Source organism: Telmatherina bonti (genome assembly GCF_933228915.1).
Source record: "Telmatherina bonti genome assembly, chromosome: 3".
Lineage (NCBI taxonomy): Eukaryota > Metazoa > Chordata > Actinopteri > Atheriniformes > Telmatherinidae > Telmatherina > Telmatherina bonti.
The window spans coordinates 11,238,664-11,255,439 of record NC_136621.1 but is presented as its reverse complement, the minus strand read 5'-3'; the positions used below and the strand labels follow the sequence as shown (position 1 = coordinate 11,255,439).

At 41.0% G+C, this 16,776-nt stretch overlaps 1 protein-coding gene across 2 annotated transcripts in view; it reads left to right on the top strand.

The window, feature by feature from the left end:
- ctnnd1 (catenin (cadherin-associated protein), delta 1) overlaps positions 1-16,776 on the top strand; it is a 29,497-nt gene that overhangs the window by 6,581 nt on the left and 6,140 nt on the right. Inside the window, exons 2-15 of one of the 2 annotated variants that reach the window (XM_079238353.1) lie at positions 3,765-3,912; positions 5,981-6,055; positions 6,239-6,364; positions 6,532-6,818; positions 6,958-7,048; positions 7,159-7,349; positions 7,549-7,804; positions 8,181-8,252; positions 9,146-9,296; positions 10,996-11,197; positions 13,141-13,258; positions 13,409-13,556; positions 15,377-15,442; positions 15,602-15,729. In XM_079238353.1, coding sequence (XP_079094479.1) covers positions 3,772-3,912; positions 5,981-6,055; positions 6,239-6,364; positions 6,532-6,818; positions 6,958-7,048; positions 7,159-7,349; positions 7,549-7,804; positions 8,181-8,252; positions 9,146-9,296; positions 10,996-11,197; positions 13,141-13,258; positions 13,409-13,556; positions 15,377-15,442; positions 15,602-15,729 — 2,052 coding nt within the window. In that variant the 5' untranslated portion in view covers positions 3,765-3,771. The remainder of the gene's footprint in view (positions 1-3,764; positions 3,913-5,980; positions 6,056-6,238; positions 6,365-6,531; positions 6,819-6,957; positions 7,049-7,158; positions 7,350-7,548; positions 7,805-8,180; positions 8,253-9,145; positions 9,297-10,995; positions 11,198-13,140; positions 13,259-13,408; positions 13,557-15,376; positions 15,443-15,601; positions 15,730-16,776) is intronic. The other variant, XM_079238354.1, reaches the window with a different exon arrangement.

Here is a 16,776-nt window from a genome sequence, read left to right as displayed (position 1 = left end):
ACAAACCTAATTTAACCCAGTGACTGCACGTTTGCCTTTACTCTGTTGTACAAAGTCGGGTGTTGATCCTGCAGGTGGAGAAACTTATTGAGTGTATTTCCTCATTTCACGGCACTCATTAATCTGTTTGCCAGAGGAAGAGCTATTCCCTTCAAACATTAGCACCTGTTCTGCAACTCACACTGAATGATAACGCAGCAATGCAAGTAGAAATCACACACACACACACGTTGTGCAACTTTGTTTTCATTCCATGTGTGTGTTGCGCAGTTCTGCCGCAGTGGTTCAGAAATGATCCTTTAAGGAAAATGATGATATTGAGGGATCTTTAAACCCAGTATTGCAATAAGTTATGAATTCAAGTAGGGCTGGGCGATTATCACAACATATATTATATCTTTTGGATGACAGAAATATCAAGATACATTTTATGGCACACTGCAATATATAAACAAACATGGAGGAAGACGGTAGCAGATGCATTTCATAGCAGGATAATTCACGAAAACATGACCAGCTAACCCAAACCAATGAGCTTGTTCCTAAAAGAAGGGAAATTTCTGTCGCTTGGATTAAGTTTTAATATAAAAATACCAACTTGGAACCGACAACAGACTCTGACACAGCTCTTGCCACTTTATTTAGTCTCTGACCCAAATGTCTCTTGCTCTCACAGATGTGAACACACACACTCACACTGGCCTGCGTCCTTGTTCAGACATGGGACACTCACACAGAAGCTTTTGTTCATTTAGTCAGTGTTGTGTGTGTGTGTGTGTGTGTGGCCGATTAGCAGATTTGATGAATGCGAGTCGGTAAACTTTGAAGTTGAAAATGATTTTTTTCCCTCTGGTTTGGAGATGAGCCATGCTCATGTCATCTGGTTATGAGACAGACACTGCTGAAGTAATCTTCCCCAGATTCCTCATCCTCCCTCAGCAGCACCAGCGCAAAAATCAGGACAAACAGAGATTCAACGAGCAAAAGCAGCATCAAGTGATGGCGAAAACGCTCATGATAAACGCTAGACGAAAACGCTGCAACAGGCATTTACCAGTGAAACGTCACACGGCCATAGTTCCCGCAGATGGAAGGAGAAAATACTGCCGTTGCCAAGAACATCTGACAAATAGCTGATGATTGACAAAAAATTACACGAACAATGTTATATCGTTATGTCATGGGGATACAAAACGAGCTATATTGGGATAAAAGATTTTGGTCGTATCGCCCAGCCCTAAATTCAAGTAACTATGATGTTGCAAGTATTCATAAAGAAGTGTATATGCTGTGATATGTTGAGTTGTTTAATATGAAGTGTCAGTTCTTAATTTCTTAAATATTCTTCCTGATCTGTAATGTAAAAAGTGGCCATTGATACAGACGGCTCTCACAAAATGTTTTTTGTTGTTGTGCTGCCATATTAGGCTTTTTTTTTTATATTAATGTTGTGTGTGTAATGCACCTTTTACATAATATACATTTTTCTCAGGCTCTGTAGACCTTTTTAAAATCATAATTATACTTTTAAAAACAAAAAAAGTGATTAAGACATTAAGACATACCTGTAATGCCTGCTCTCCAGGATTGGACGTTTGCCTTGGAGAAAACTGTGTGAGAGAAAAATTATGGCAGCACACTGGGAAAAGTGAAGGGCTGCCTTATTAGGACAGTTTCCAACAGCTGAGACAGGATATGACATGCAAAATCTCACTGTGGAATGTATGACAATGGTGGTACGTGTGTGTGTGTGTGTGTGTGTGTGTGTGTGTGTGTGTGTTGTTGTGCAGCTTGTTGTTCTTCTTTCACCACAAATAGTCTTTTTATTCTTTTTTCCATGAAAATGGAAAGACATTAGTCAGCTTCAACTTCTCTAAAAGTGGCCACAGCTCTGTTTGAGTACTCAAGGATAAACGCCGTGTCAGCCATACACTCTTGCCACTTTATTTAGTCTCTGACCCAAATGTCTCTTGCTCTCACAGATGTGAACACACACACTCACACTGGCCTGCGTCCTTGTTCAGACATGGGACACTCACACAGAAGCTTTTGTTCATTTAGTCAGTGTTGTGTGTGTGTGTGTGTGTGGCCGATTAGCAGATTTGATGAATGCGAGTCGGTAAACTTTGAAGTTGAAAATGATTTTTTTCCCTCTGGTTTGGAGATGAGCCATGCTCATGTCATCTGGTTATGAGACAGACACTGCTGAAGTAATCTTCCCCAGATTCCTCATCCTCCCTCAGCAGCCTCCCTGCTGAGGGGGAAAGTCTGAGAAGAACGACTTTGCCATGGTCTTAATTTGGGCTGGAGTGGCATTCAAGTTTTGTCATTCCTCTGTAATTTAGGTTTAGACCATCTGTGGCATATGGTTGCATTTCCTTCCATAAGTCCAGACTGATTGTAAACAGGAAAAAAAAAAAAAACTTTACAGCTTCTTAAGTGCTTTAAAAGTTTCTCTGTATGACTGGAGGGTTGGAGGAGTGGTGGCCAAGTTGTTGGAGAACTGGGTTTAACCCGGCCACAAAAGTCGACCACTATTGGTCCCCATTAATCCTCAACTGGAATAATGGGTTAAAAACAGAAAAGGAAATTCCCTACTGTAAATAACAGAGTATAAAAAAGTTAGAATAAGAAAATATGAGATAGATGCAGCTATCCAGTGTTGTTACTGCTCGCACAATTCGAGAGTTATTGTTCTTAAATATAAAGCATGTTTTGTTTTGTGGAGGACGGTGCTCTGAGTGAAACACAAGAGGTCACATCATGGGCAAACTAAGTTACATCATTCTGTCAGTGTTAATTTTGGGACAATAATGCTGATATTTAGTTTTTCCAGCCTTTGTCTAACTCCAGTAACATGCCATTATCCATGTCCACCATGTGCTCACGCAGGGATACTCAGTGGCATTGTATCCTGCCCAAACGCACCTGACTCAAATGAAATGGATCCAACAGCCTTTGCAGTTCGGTGCAATGACTCATTAATTTGAGTAAAGTGTGTTGGTGCTGGGATACATTGAAAGCCTGCAAGCCCTCTTCAGACCAATTGAGTAGTTCTGCACTAAAGATTTTCCTGAATGTATAATTGTGTTATTAATAAAGTCCATATTCTATACGATACAATGCATTTGTAGGATATTTAGTGTTTAATAAACCTACACAACCATAACACAATCCCCTTCTTTCTCTGGTGCACTTACCGCGACTTTTAAAGTTGATATAACTCATAATCCCCCTTATAGCTCTCACACTTCTCTCCCTCTTCACTTTTCACTTTCTATTTTGCAACAAAGTGCTAACAAGCACCACATGCGGCTGTTGAAAACACGCTGTTATCATGTATCTCACTTACTATTTTTAATCCTGCTTGGCAGTAGGTGATGAAAAGGCACTGAAAAGTGACAGAAGCATGTTTCTGTGACGGCTTTGCTCTTTTTAAAATTCAAGGTGGTCTAAGAATGAATAATCATTTTCTGGATACATTTTCTATCTACCATTCTGGTTGCTCATCTTCTTCTTCTCTTATCTGGTCTATTATCAGAGTTTTTATATTCTTCTTTTATATTTCTCTTGTCTTATTTTCCCTCATGTCAAATCTAGCTGCTTTGTCACCTCTTAAATCAACTTTATTAGCCCTTCTGTCAGAGGTCTGTTTTATATCCATCTATGTACTTGGGTGACGCTGTTCTTTGATAAATCCCGGTGTTGGTAAACCTTCTTGCTCTCTGGTGATGACCCTATCCTGTCCTTTGCTCTGCTCTCAGCGTGTGAATGGAACAGTGTGCAAGTACGGCCTCCCTGCTGGCCTCGGTGCGGGAGCAGGAGAGGCAATTTGAGATGCTGAGCCGAGCTCTGGAGGAGGAGCGGAGGTCGTGTGCCGGCACCTTGCCCCGCCCCCTCCCCAACATGCAGGTAACACCCAGCTATCCGTGCTCCTACCACCCCTATATCCTCATGCACATTTTCCATCTGTATGCCCCTCGGATTTCCCTTCAATCCGAGTGACTTCATCCAAAGTCCTCTCCGTGGTCAATCCTCGTCCCATCTGTGGCATGACTGGATGGCAGCAAACCATACGAGGGGTAAAACATACCTCCTCTGGTGGGTTTAGTCACACTGGAGTCTTAATATGCGCTTAAATTCAGCTTGAACTTTGGACCTTTTCAAAGTTGAGTAAAATAACCCGAGGAGGTAATTTACACCCTCTCTGTTTCCAGCTTTTGATCATGCATTTGTCCAACTTTCCAACTTCTACTCATGCTTCACCTCAGTAACCATCCATATCTTATCCAAAACAAACTTCTTCCCATGTTCATATCTCTCCATCATTCATGCTTAAAACACAGTAAAGCCCGTCAGTCTTGTCTTGACTTGTCCATGCGTGCTTGCATGCAGATCTTTGGCTTGCTTGATATTTGCTTTGTTGTCTTGACTTCTTTTATTACACGTTTACTCTTGTTATCCCGGTAAGGCAATCAACTAGTTTAGAATTAGCTGGATTTATGTTTGGTACAAGAGGGATGTCTTTCAGTGGGACAGCTGAAGCAAGGCACCAGTCAGATCTGTAATCAGCTGGGTAAAGCTCTCGATGTACAAGTTGTTTTCACAGCACAGTATGTGTCACCCTTTTTCTTACACACACTCTTTTTTTGTGGATGAGTCAGTTACTTACTGCAGAAACTGACTTCATACTCCTGAGTTAACCTCACAGACAGATTGGCAGACACACACCCACGCTCATTCATTCTTTCGCTTTCTTATTAGTAGCTGGACTTCTCAGTGTAAATATGCACACCTGTAGGCCCCTAAGGAGCCTTTATAATGTCGAAACAAAAAAAAACAACAACAACAACGGACTTATCCGTTCGCTTATATCCTTGTTGCTCTTGAATTTAGGCATACCTTTCTGGGGAGATGTCCCACCCACAGAATGATCTAGCATCTGATAAAGAAGACTTTTGTATGTGTGTTACATTGAAAGCAGGTTTGAAATGTTACTTGTGTTGGCCCCTATCACTGTTGTGTGTGTTTACATAGCCCAAAGGCTTTAGCATGCCTGTGCCTCTTTTCCAAGCAGCAAAACACGATCTGTCTGACAGGTTTTCACATGCTCGTATCTGCCCATCACTTTTTGTGCTTCTGTCTCTTCGTGCCAAAATCTGAATGAGAGAATTAGCTGATTTGCAGAAGCTATGCCTATTTACCGTATTTCTAACACCCCCCGCCGCCACCAGTATGACTTACAGCTTTCAGCAGGTTATTTTTGTCTTTAAAATTAAGAATGCAGCTTTTGTCAGACGGAGACATCTGTGTCTCATTTATGAATCAGTGCTCAGCAATTGTCCCCCCCATTGACTGTGACTAGTGAAGATAAAGCTGCTGGGATAGAGCTCCCTCTATGGCTGGAAATACAAGCGCACCACACCCATCACCACTCCTTCGAGGGGGGGGGGCAGACTGTTTCGACATATGAGTTGGAGAATTTTCTTTTGCTTTTGCTTTTGTCTCTTTTGTGGTTCTTCATTACTTCACAAGTGACTTAACCTCCATTAATCATTTCATCCGTTCATTGCACCATAACAGTTCATTTAAAAGTTTGTTGGATGGTTTTATGCCCTGTCTCTCGTTTTGGTAGCGCTGGTCTACAAGTCTAAAATGTTTGTGTTTTGCTTAGTCTGGTTAAAAAAAACCCCCACAAACATTTGTTTGTTTTTCTGCTCAGGCAGTAATTAATTACATTTCCACATTTTAAGACGTAACGAGAGCAAAGCTCTTTTAAAGTGTCCTGAGTGATGTGGTTGTCACTGTAGGTAATGTTAAACTGATAAGGAAATTATGGTTCCTGCTTTCATTTTGGATTTATTTATTATTTTGTTGCTGCTTTATTTGGTATGTTCTGGATAATTAAAAAACTTTCATCTTACTGAAAGCATTTTCTCAGCTTGGCAGATTTCCTCATGTTGCGTTTGTGTCTTGATAGAACGGTCGCATTCCTTGTGAAGCAGACATAGAGAGGCTGACACTGAGCGAGGGTTACATCAACGGGACACATCACGTAAGCATGCTTCAGATGTGTGTTATCTAGAATATCTGCGGCAAGAAAAGTTGTCGCTTGTTTAAGTTCAGCTAATTAGTTTATTTGGCTTTGTACTTCCTGTGACGTGTCAGTCTTTAGTTGTAGAGGTGCCACCAGAGCTGCATTTGACTTTCTACTTTTATCCTTCACCGATGCATGCAGTTCAGGATGGATCCGGGTCAGGTGGTGCAGGAGTCGTACACGGTAGAGGAGGAACCTCAGGAGTCCCCCCCTGTGGTGTCTGTGGAGACCAGTGACGATGGAACTACGCGGCGAACAGAAACCACAGTAAGGATGAGCTTCATAACAACTTGTTGCAAAGTCGACAGTTTACGGCACGCTTGAAAGACGAATATTTTTCTCATTATTGGTTTAGTTTTTGATAAAAATGTTCATACCTGGAATTGCTCCAAACTTACAGATTTTTTTGTTGTTGTCTTTTTTCACTTAAAAAGGTAAAGAAAGTGGTGAAGACGACCACCACCCGCACCGTTATCCCTTCTGTCTCAGACGCATTGTCCGTAGATGGTGGTTCTGTGACCGGTATGGAGGGTTACACTCCACCCAGAGACCGCGTCTACAGACCGGTCCCTGCAGGTGCCGTTCCCATGGACTACCCCACTCATACTGTCCCACGCAACTACCACTACGGACCTCCCGGGGGCTACGAGTATCGACCCGGTCCTCCATCTGAAACCTACACGAGCCTTAACAGGGGAGCTCGTATGGATGATCGCTACAGGTAACACGTTTGCTGAAATTTTTATGGAATTCAGAAAAAACCTTTTGGAATTTAGACACTCAGACATCAGAGAGCAACATTTTGATTTTATAGGCTTCATCTTTTTGCTCCATATCCTCCCTCTGTCTCCTCTTATCAGACCAGTCCATCCAGATGGGTACAGAACTCTGGACCCAGGCTACCGAGCCCCCAGCAGGAACCAGTTGGACCCCTATGCTGCTCAACCACAGGTATGATTATCTTGGCTGAAGTTTGAAGTTTCACCTGCGACGCCGAGTCGTTAGCTTGGATCTTTTCTTTTCTTTTTAAGTGTTTCATAATAGTTTCCCTCTCTGTGTAGGTTCCCCGTATGGGAAGTGCCCTGGAGCTATCCTCCATTCCCAGGTTTGTCCCAGAACCGTATGGTTTAGAGGATGATCAGCGCAGCATGGGTTATGATGACACTGACTATGGCATGGGACCCCCAGTGCACTACAGCACTGTGCCTCGCAACCACCATGCATTCCCTCACGGCGCCCCACGCAGGACTGCGTAAGTATGCACTTTATGCTGAACTCATGCTCAGCATACTTAGATACACACGCATGCTTGCATACATACTAGTATCTTTGAGGGAAACACACAGAACTGTTTTTTTCATTATTTGGATAATCCAAAGGAAACTGTCTCTCATCTCAAAGTTAGGTTTGTCTCTTTATATTCATGCAAATGTTGTCTTTTCCACCCACAGGAGCTATGAGGGGTTCTTGGACGGTGACATAAGTGGTACTGGAGACATGTACTTTTTGAGTCCCGGAGCGCCGCTGGCCCAGGGTGAGAGGGGAAGCATGGCTTCACTGGACAGCACTCTAAGGAATGGCCCTGGTCCTGGTGGCTGGCGTCAGCCAGAGCTGCCGGAGGTTATCGCTATGCTCAACTACAGGCTGGACCCTGTCAGGAGCAACGCAGCTGCATACCTGCAGCATCTCACCTACAAGAATGACAAAGTAAGGCATGATGTGTCATTTCTCATAGCTAAAAGCTAATATTAAAGCATGCAGCAGAGGTTTTATTCTAGCAATGCCTGAGACATGGAAACCGCTGGAAGGAGGAGGTTTGCTGGATTGAGAGGCTTAACAGGATGGCTTAACGTTTTAACATCAAGGAGCAGATGATTGATGCATTTAATTTGTGAAGCAAGGTTTGATCAGCACAGCTTCTCTTTCTAACTGAATAAAAAAAAAACAAAAAAAAAAACGTTTTTTTTTTCTTATTTGTTGTGTTTGAGAAAGACTAATTTTTCCCTAAACACATAAATTGTCATAAATTGTGAGACCTGAGTCCAGCTCACACTGAAATCCTGACTTGTATTTTTATTTGCAGTTGAAGGCTGATGTTCGTCGTCTGAAAGGCATTCCAGCGTTGGTGTCCATGCTTGACATCCCAAACAGAGAGGTCCGTTTCATGAATGTCTCTATGCACCCTGTACTGCAATAGATGTTTATGGTTGGAGTTGATTGCAGTGAAACTTACTTTCATATCAATTTTTACATCTTCATATGATTTATTTATTTATTTATGAATAAGTTTTGGGACTAAAAAACTATATTGGCTGCAGAGGAATGAGGAAAATAAATAAGCCCAGACCTATATAAGTGACTTCTCTTGGTCAAAGGACATTTGTCCTAAATTTGGTTTTGCCCAAAACCTTCTGTGGTTTTTTTGTTTCCTTTAATTAAAGCTTAGCTGTGGCAAAGCTATTCTGATGTTTGCATTGGCATTGCAACATAAACTACATCATGCATTTCACTCCTGCAGCAAAGAACATCTTAATTTCCCCTTTTTGTCACAGCCAGTGACAAGTTTAAGGTCTGTTGTGTGTTTTCTGAATTGCTTACTTTGAAAATGGGTCAGACTGTGACTCCGTGGTCGCTGCATGAAAGAGCTTTTGAAGACTTTTTGCCTATAATGTGTGCTTAAAATGATGCAAATTAAGAATACAAGAAGTTTATTGTCCCGTTGGTTTGCTTAATAAATTAAACATCCCGTGAACAATTGTTTTAAGTGTATCAAAAACAAAAGACACTTGAGTAAGGACAATGGGATGCTTGTAAACTTACAGACATTGGCAGGATTAATGGAAAATGAAAGTAAATGAGAAATAATTCGCAGTTAATTGTAGTTTGGTTTTGGCAGGGTGCTAAAATTAAAACAGTGTAATGTTTGCAGTACATTTCATCTGTGACACGAGTGTGGCTTTTACTTTGAGTGCTGGTGAATGTGAAACCAGCGCTTACTTAAAGTGACACTAATGACTCATAAAACTGCCATCATGTCTCTGTTTATAGGTTCACTATGCAGCATGTGGAGCACTAAAGAACATTTCCTATGGCAGAGATGCAGACAACAAGATTGCCATCAAGAATTGTGATGGAGTTCCTGCCCTGGTCAAGCTGCTGAGGAAGACCAGCGATCAGGACCTTACAGACACAATCACAGGTTAGATGCAAACACCATTACTGCATTTAAACCTGCAGGTGGTTTGTTTTCAGTGTAAGATTATCGTCTGATATGTTAATTTCTGGTTGGGTTTCTATTTATAAGCTGTCTTTTAATGCATACAGTTCAGCCCTAGAATATTCCAGACTGCTCAGGTAGGGCTGCATGTGGAAATGCTGATTATCTGCAGCCTTGGCTGACATACAGGCAGATGCCTGGTATTCCTCTTGGAAAGTGACATGGATCATATTTCCAGGGGTGGTAATCCCCTGAATGCTTTATGGTAATTGAGTGCTGATAAGGGTTATTGTTTCATACTTTTTTGTGCAGACTTGTATTTTGCTTTCTGTTTGCTCATTGATATGGCGAATGCTGTATTTTTTTCAAAAAGTTTTACGACCTTCATCTGTTGTAAAGAAGTCTGCCTTACAGTTCATAACTTTGAGCTCTACCCAGCATCACTTCATTAAGCGCATCTCTACAAGTTAATGATATAGGTGGCGTTTATATACAGAACCTGCAGAAAACTCAGTTCTGTGGAAATTTTCTCTGATGTTTTTGTGGGGAAAAAAAGTTCTTCTTTATGAAGATATAACCGTTTAGCTGAGCAAGATTTTTTTAAATGGGGCTCCAGGTAGATCAATGGGATAATTTATTTTACACAAACAAGTTGGCTGATCAATAATAAGAAAATTATGTGTCAACAGACTGGTAATATCAACATGCTCTTCCAGGATTGCTGTGTCCACAGCTTCAACTAACAAAGAAGCAGACTGGACTTTGATGCTAAACGCGATGCACATGGTCATAGCTGCTACACGGACGTTGCATTGTTGGTTTACTAGTAAAGTATTTTATCATTGTGAATTCGAATCGAGGTTATTATTGATGAATAAAACGTAAATATCATCATTTAGATAATAATAATTGGGTTCCTTCAAAAAGAAATGTGAAAAACAAACATTCATTTTCTGCCCCTTGTCTGAAATGGGGGTCATGGGGACAGCAGTCTGAGCAGGAGGACTCCAAGACATTCCCAAGCCTGCCGAGAGATGTAATCAGCGGATCTAGGGTCTGTCCCAAAGTTTCCTCCCAGTGGAACAGTCTGGGACTCCTCCCTAAGGGAGGCAAGGATCTGGACCAAATAAATATACAGTAGTATGAACTCTGAGGAGTTCCTCGTCCTTTATATAAAGGTGAAGCCAGTCCTCCTTAGTAAGAAAACTCACTTCTGTCGCGTGCGTTTGTGGTCCCATTCTGTCTGTTGTTGCCTACAGGTGGGGGTAGAAATGACTGGTAAATCACTAACTCATAAAAACAGATCTTATAACTGGAAGTGTTTTTTTTCCTCTTTCTCCCAGTGAATAAGAGACAAAACATTTGATAAATATCCACTCTGATGCAACTTTGAGAAATTAAAACCAGATATAATTCTATTATTATCTTTTTCGTGTATTATTCCCCTGTTTGCCAAGTTTCTTACAATATATTTGAATTATTATCCACTTTGTCTTGTTAGTTTTTCTACATACACCAGGAAATCCAGCTGTCCTGCTCCTAAATGCTACACACATAATGCCATTTTATTCATTTTCTATGGATCACATTTAAAAACCATGTTTGCAGTGACTGTGATGACATTTCTAAAATCATTGCATTATTTTTGCACATTTTAAATGTGAAATTCTGTTTCTTGCAGCAACACTGTGGAACCTGTCATCTCATGACGCTGTGAAAATGGAGATTGTGGACAATGCACTGCACGCCCTTGTTGACGAGGTCATTGTGCGCCGTTCTGGGTGGGAGCGAGACAGCAATGGAACAGGAGGGGGGGAGGAAAACTGCAAACCCAAGCATCTTGAGTGGGAGACGGCCCTCACCAACTCTGCAGGCTGCCTCAGGTATGGAGGAAAGGACGCTGCATCAGATGGAGACGCTGCTGATGGCGAGAGCATTGGTGAATACAGGAAAGAAACTAGGATGAAGTCAGTTTAGTAGATTTACAGCAATGGGGTGAATGAAGAGAAAAGTTAAGAGGATTTGACATTTTCTGATCCCTGATGGAGAAGGAGGGATCACGAAATGCACGACTCGATCATATTAAACTCCTCTGTTGTTTAGGAACCGTTAGATTTCATAACATGGTTGTTGACTGTTTCTGGAAACAAAAATATTTTTACGTTTGTTTTTGCCGTAAACAAATTGAACGCAAAGGTCATCAGATTTTATTTTAGGCTTTTGGATGAACCCTGGGAAAATGGTGAGAGGGAATTTCAGAGTTTCGAGCCGAAGGGCAATCAGAGGACAGTGGGACATTGACTCGTACAGTGTAAACAGTTTTTTCTGGCTGGAGGCTCCGTTATCTATGCATTCCCCTCAACCACGCGGTTAATTACTGTTCATCTGCTTGTTGAGCAAAGAATGTGTAAATAACTTGGTTATCTCGAAGATTCAAGACGTTTTGGTATTTACAGAAACTGTCTGGGCAGCGTCGTCATAGATCAGTGTGACCGCAACCTGGACAGCCTCGTGGTTTATTGTAGCTTTAATAGATCCTCATAAAATGTTTTAACATGTTAATTATTGACTGTAGCTGTCTTTGAGGTGACTTTAATCAGATATGGATGGTGAAACTGAATCTGTTTCGGGTTAGAAATGCATCAGGAAAAAAAGCTTTAACATTGACCAATGTTTTTGGTTTATTTTCTCTTAAAACATGACATTAAGTTCAGACATTAAGCTCTTTCAGTACATCTACAGAATGAAAATGGTCCAAACACTAACGAGAAGTTGAAACATTAAAGCACAAATTGTCTTTTTGTAACAATAGTAACGGAGAGTAATTTGCAGCCTCATTTAAACCATAAGCAGTCATCTGACAGTGACACAGATCTGTGTGCAACTGGCTGTAAAAGGAAGTCGCACGGCAACCAGCTCAAGAGTTAAACATTAAACGGAGCAGAGGCCTCTGCCAACTGTCAGGTTGTGTCAAATGGGACTGCAAGTCATTTTAATTTGACCAGAAACTCTGGCATTTAGTTACAGCAGGATAAAGTCCTGAAAAATAGTGAAGTTTCAGATATTTTCTTTTAATTCCAGTTTGTTTATGTTGTCAATCATTATTCGCAGAAAGAAAATAAGAATTTGATCAAATCAGAATTATTTGGATTTGTCTGATGCAGCAAAAAATGCATTTATCTGCGCATTCTGCCAGTTTTAACAGCTGGCGAAGACGTTAAAAAAATTCAGCACTCTGTTCGGTGTTTCTCTAGCAGATGTAATATTGACATATTTATATGTGTGCATGGATGCATGTATGTATTTAAGTAACCGACTTGACATTTTGCTTCAGTCTTGCTGGCAAAGTTCTTGTAAATCTTCAACAATCAGAGGCTTTCTCATCCTTGCAGTTATTTAATTTAGTTGCTTTTTGTTTACTTATTGTAGCATGTAATGTTAATGGACTTGGTGAACCGTGCCGAGAAGTGAAATCAGCACCCCCAGCTGTGGAGGGGAATGTGTCCTGGTATTGTTTCAGAGGCCTCGTCTGTCAGGCCAGAACAAAAGGCCGTGCCACCGAGTTTCTCCCTCATGAAACTTCCTTTACTTTACTCAGTTAACATGTTCATAGTTTTCCATCCAGTTCTGCTGGATTTGAGCAAGAATGAGATGTAATTCGATCTTGTCGAACTGAGATCTCTTTGTAAACGTAATTTAACAGGAGCTTCATTCAACAACTCTTGGGGGTGTGCTGAACAATTATGTGCTGGAATTCTTTTGTAGTCACCAAAACTGCCTTGTTCGCGACACTAATTTCCTTTTTCCCCCCCCTTTCTTTTTAAAGAAATGTGAGTTCAGAGCGAATAGAGGCGAGGAGGAAGCTGAGGGAGTGCACAGGATTGGTTGATTCCCTCATGTACATTGTCCAGTCTCTGATTGACTGTAAAGAGGTGGACAATAAGGTATGTGTAGGTTTCACTGACTGACTTAGAAGCTTTTAGATGTAGTCGACCTGAATGTTACTGTAGTTAAACATAAGTAGTAAGAGAAGTAAAAACTTTCGGGGTTGTGAATTTGCATGGGAACATATTTGTTTTCTTCCTTGTCTGCAGTTGATGGAGAACAGCGTTTGTTTGCTGAGAAACTTGTCCTTTCATGTGCACAACGAAATCCCCGGTTTTGAGCGTTACCAGGAGATGAATCAGGGCTCTGCCGCTTTGAGCAACAAGGGCCGCCGCTTCAGCTCCCGCAGGAGCAAAGGTCTGTGTCACGGAAGTGGAGAGAGAGAGAGAGAGAGAGAGAGAGAGAGAGAGACGTGTGCCGTATTTGTTTGGTTGGTTTCAGGAGTTCTTGGAGTGATGTCACTGTTGGCAGCGCATCCTCACTAGACTGATACCAAAACACGCACACATGCACGAACAAAGACCACTTGCTGCCACAGGAATGTAAAAAATCTCCCTCAGAGTAAGCTCATCCCTTTGCTGCTGTTTGTGTTTCGCTCAGAGTATTGATTCTGTTGCTTTCTGAACCACAGACAGCAGTGTTGTGTTGAAGGCGTCTCTATGAAGACATTCTACAGCGACAGCCGTCTGTCCTCTTAAAGCTTCTCGTTTTAGCTGGACTGAAGTAAATGCACCACTACTAGCTGTAGATGCAAGTTTGGTGTTCAGCGAACCACAAAGTCTCAGGATTCCCACATTTTAAGAAGCTAAATAAAGGAAAGTTTGACCGTTTGCTTTGAAGGAAATTACCAGTAATGTTAAAGATTTTTCTTAAACTTTCTTTCCCTCCTGCTCTTCATTTTTCTTTCTTTTTAGAGAAGAGACATTTGTCATAAGAGAAACATAAGCTGATGGTTTTATTAACATTCACGTTACCGCAACTATGAGGAGGCGAGTTTTTTTTAGATAGCACTGTTTACTTATTTTTAAAAAATTTTTCCCAGAGAAAACTGTTATAAATTTTTAATCAAACTTTAAAATGAACATCTGAACACAGAATCACAACACACATATATAACAGAGAAAAATTGTAATGTTGTTGTAGTTTTTAATTAACATATCACTTTAAATCAAATAGGAATCGACTCTTCTCGTTCCCTACAAAAGTTCGTCTTTTGGAGTCAGTTTATTCACAACAGATGCATCACTACTTTATACAGCCGCTGAAAACCCTTGAGGCAAAATATCAGACAGTCAGAATTACTGTGCAAATGTGAGCGGATGTGAGAGCTTTGCTGCACAGCAGTCAAAAATGTTTCACTGTCTTTTATTAATTCCAAAAAAAAGTATGTTCATGTATATTATCATTTAGCCAAAATCTACTGATATTTATTATATGTACAGCCCACAGCTAGTTACAAACACAAACACATAACACAAGCATTTCGGAAGTGTCTTCATGGTGATAATGGGGAAGTTGATGACTGAAGCATAAAAAAACCTCATTGGCGACCTCTCAGTCTAAGTTTTACATGCATTGGTCAAACATCTTTAATTTTCTTAAACGTAAAAGAGGACAGAGCAGTGACGATGTGAACTGAGTTGATGTTTACTTCCACATGCTTTATTTAGGCTTTCATATCTGGTTCTGTGTGGTGCTGCTGGGATATGGGCTACGGCTCAGTTATGGCTGCTTTCCTTTAACTTAAACGCACTTTTCCTCCTGTTCTGATGATCTTTTTTCCCTTCTCATCCTTTCTTCCTCTCTTTTTTTTTGCCTCCTCTGCCTGGTTCGGCTGCAGATGAGTGGTTTTCAATAGGTAAACCTCCTTTATGTGTGTTTGACAACGCTGTGCTTTTGCTTCTTGCTCTTGTCTTTGTGGAAACAGACTGATAACAGTAGGAAGCAGTAGTACTGGCGTGCACATATAGTTGTCACTGTGTGTGTGTGTGTGTGTGTGTGTGTGTGTGTGTGTGTGTGTGTGTGTGTGTGTGTGTGTGTGTGTGTGTGTGTGTGTGTGCGCGCGCGCGCGTGCGTGCGTGCGTGCGTGCGTGCGTGCGTGCGTGCGTGCCAAGCTAGAATAAATGTAAAGCTGTTACCTGAAGAGTTTATCGTAGTTAAACTGTTTTCACTTCCAGGAAGGAGAGATGATGATGGATCTGCCGATTTAATGGACATCCCAAAGAGGACCACACCGGCTAAAGGTAAGCGAGGACTTTCGCTAATGTCTTTTCAGTTTATTTCAGGGAAAAGATGCGTTTCTGTGTCTCCTATTTCCTGTCGATCACTCCCTTGGCTCCTTCTGTCCTACACTGCTCATTCTCCTTCTGCCTTCCTCTTTCCTATGTCCATCTTTCCTGCAGGCTATGAGCTGCTGTACCAGCCAGAGGTTGTCTGCATGTACAGCTCTCTGCTAAAGGAAAGCAAGAACGCCATTGTGCTGGAAGCCTCAGCGGGAGCTGTTCAGAACCTGTGTGCTGGACACTGGACTGTAAGAACTGCTGTTTAGTTTTATAATGCTGTTTTTTTTAATTACAGCACCAGCATCCTCTATGCTTATAAATTTATTTTTGAGGAAATTGAGCTTCTAAATAAAGACATCCACGGTTGTGGATATGGATGTGTGTGGACAAGCAATGACTTTTCAGGACTTTTATATTGTTGTATTATTACCTGTTGCATTAGTTGTGCTTTACATTGAGTTCAATATTACATAACAGCAAAGAAATCAGAAAAAAATCAATCTGAACCTCTGTGTTGTTTGCAGATACATTTCCAGTTTTGATGTACACTAAAGTGCTGTTGATCCAAAAAGCAGATAAACCATCTAAAATAAAGTTTATAAGGATAATTTTAATAAATTATTTAAAAAAAAATTGATTAATTATATTAGTAAGAAAAACAGATAAAATGGGAGTTTGAACACTTGCTTGTGTGTCCTTTTCTAATTTGTCCCCTCATAAAAGACACCTAATGTTGTCATTTCTGACCCAAAATATATTTCCAGTGAAAAGGCAGTGTGAAAAGTTGCATTTATGTTGGAAGGATTGTGTATAAATACATTGCGAGTGTGAATGCAGCCACATTGAGAAAAACATTGCATTCATTGTTCATTCATAGTTTGAGAGCTCTGCCTTTCCTTCAGCAGTACGCAAAGGGGTTTTAGTAAGAATCTGTACTTTTGAGAAGGACACAGCTTTCTCTGCTGTTTTTCATATGCAACCAATCAGAAGTTGTCACACTGATACTCAGACACTTAGAATGGAAATTAGTACAGTAAAAATGGGAGAAAAGTCCGTTGTGGCGCCGACTGTTGCCTGGAGTTAAGATGGAGTGATGGCAGAAGTGTTAACGTTTCGTTTAAGTGGAAGTTGCAACATATTATGGCGGGGCTAATCGCCGCCCGTTTCTGGTGATGTTAGATTACTCAGTCTGACTGTAGCCTGGCTCAAAAGAAAGATCTTTACCAGACTGTATCATGCACCCATAACTTCCTTGTTCCTGTCTCTTGAATACTGAGTTATGGCGAGCTTAATTA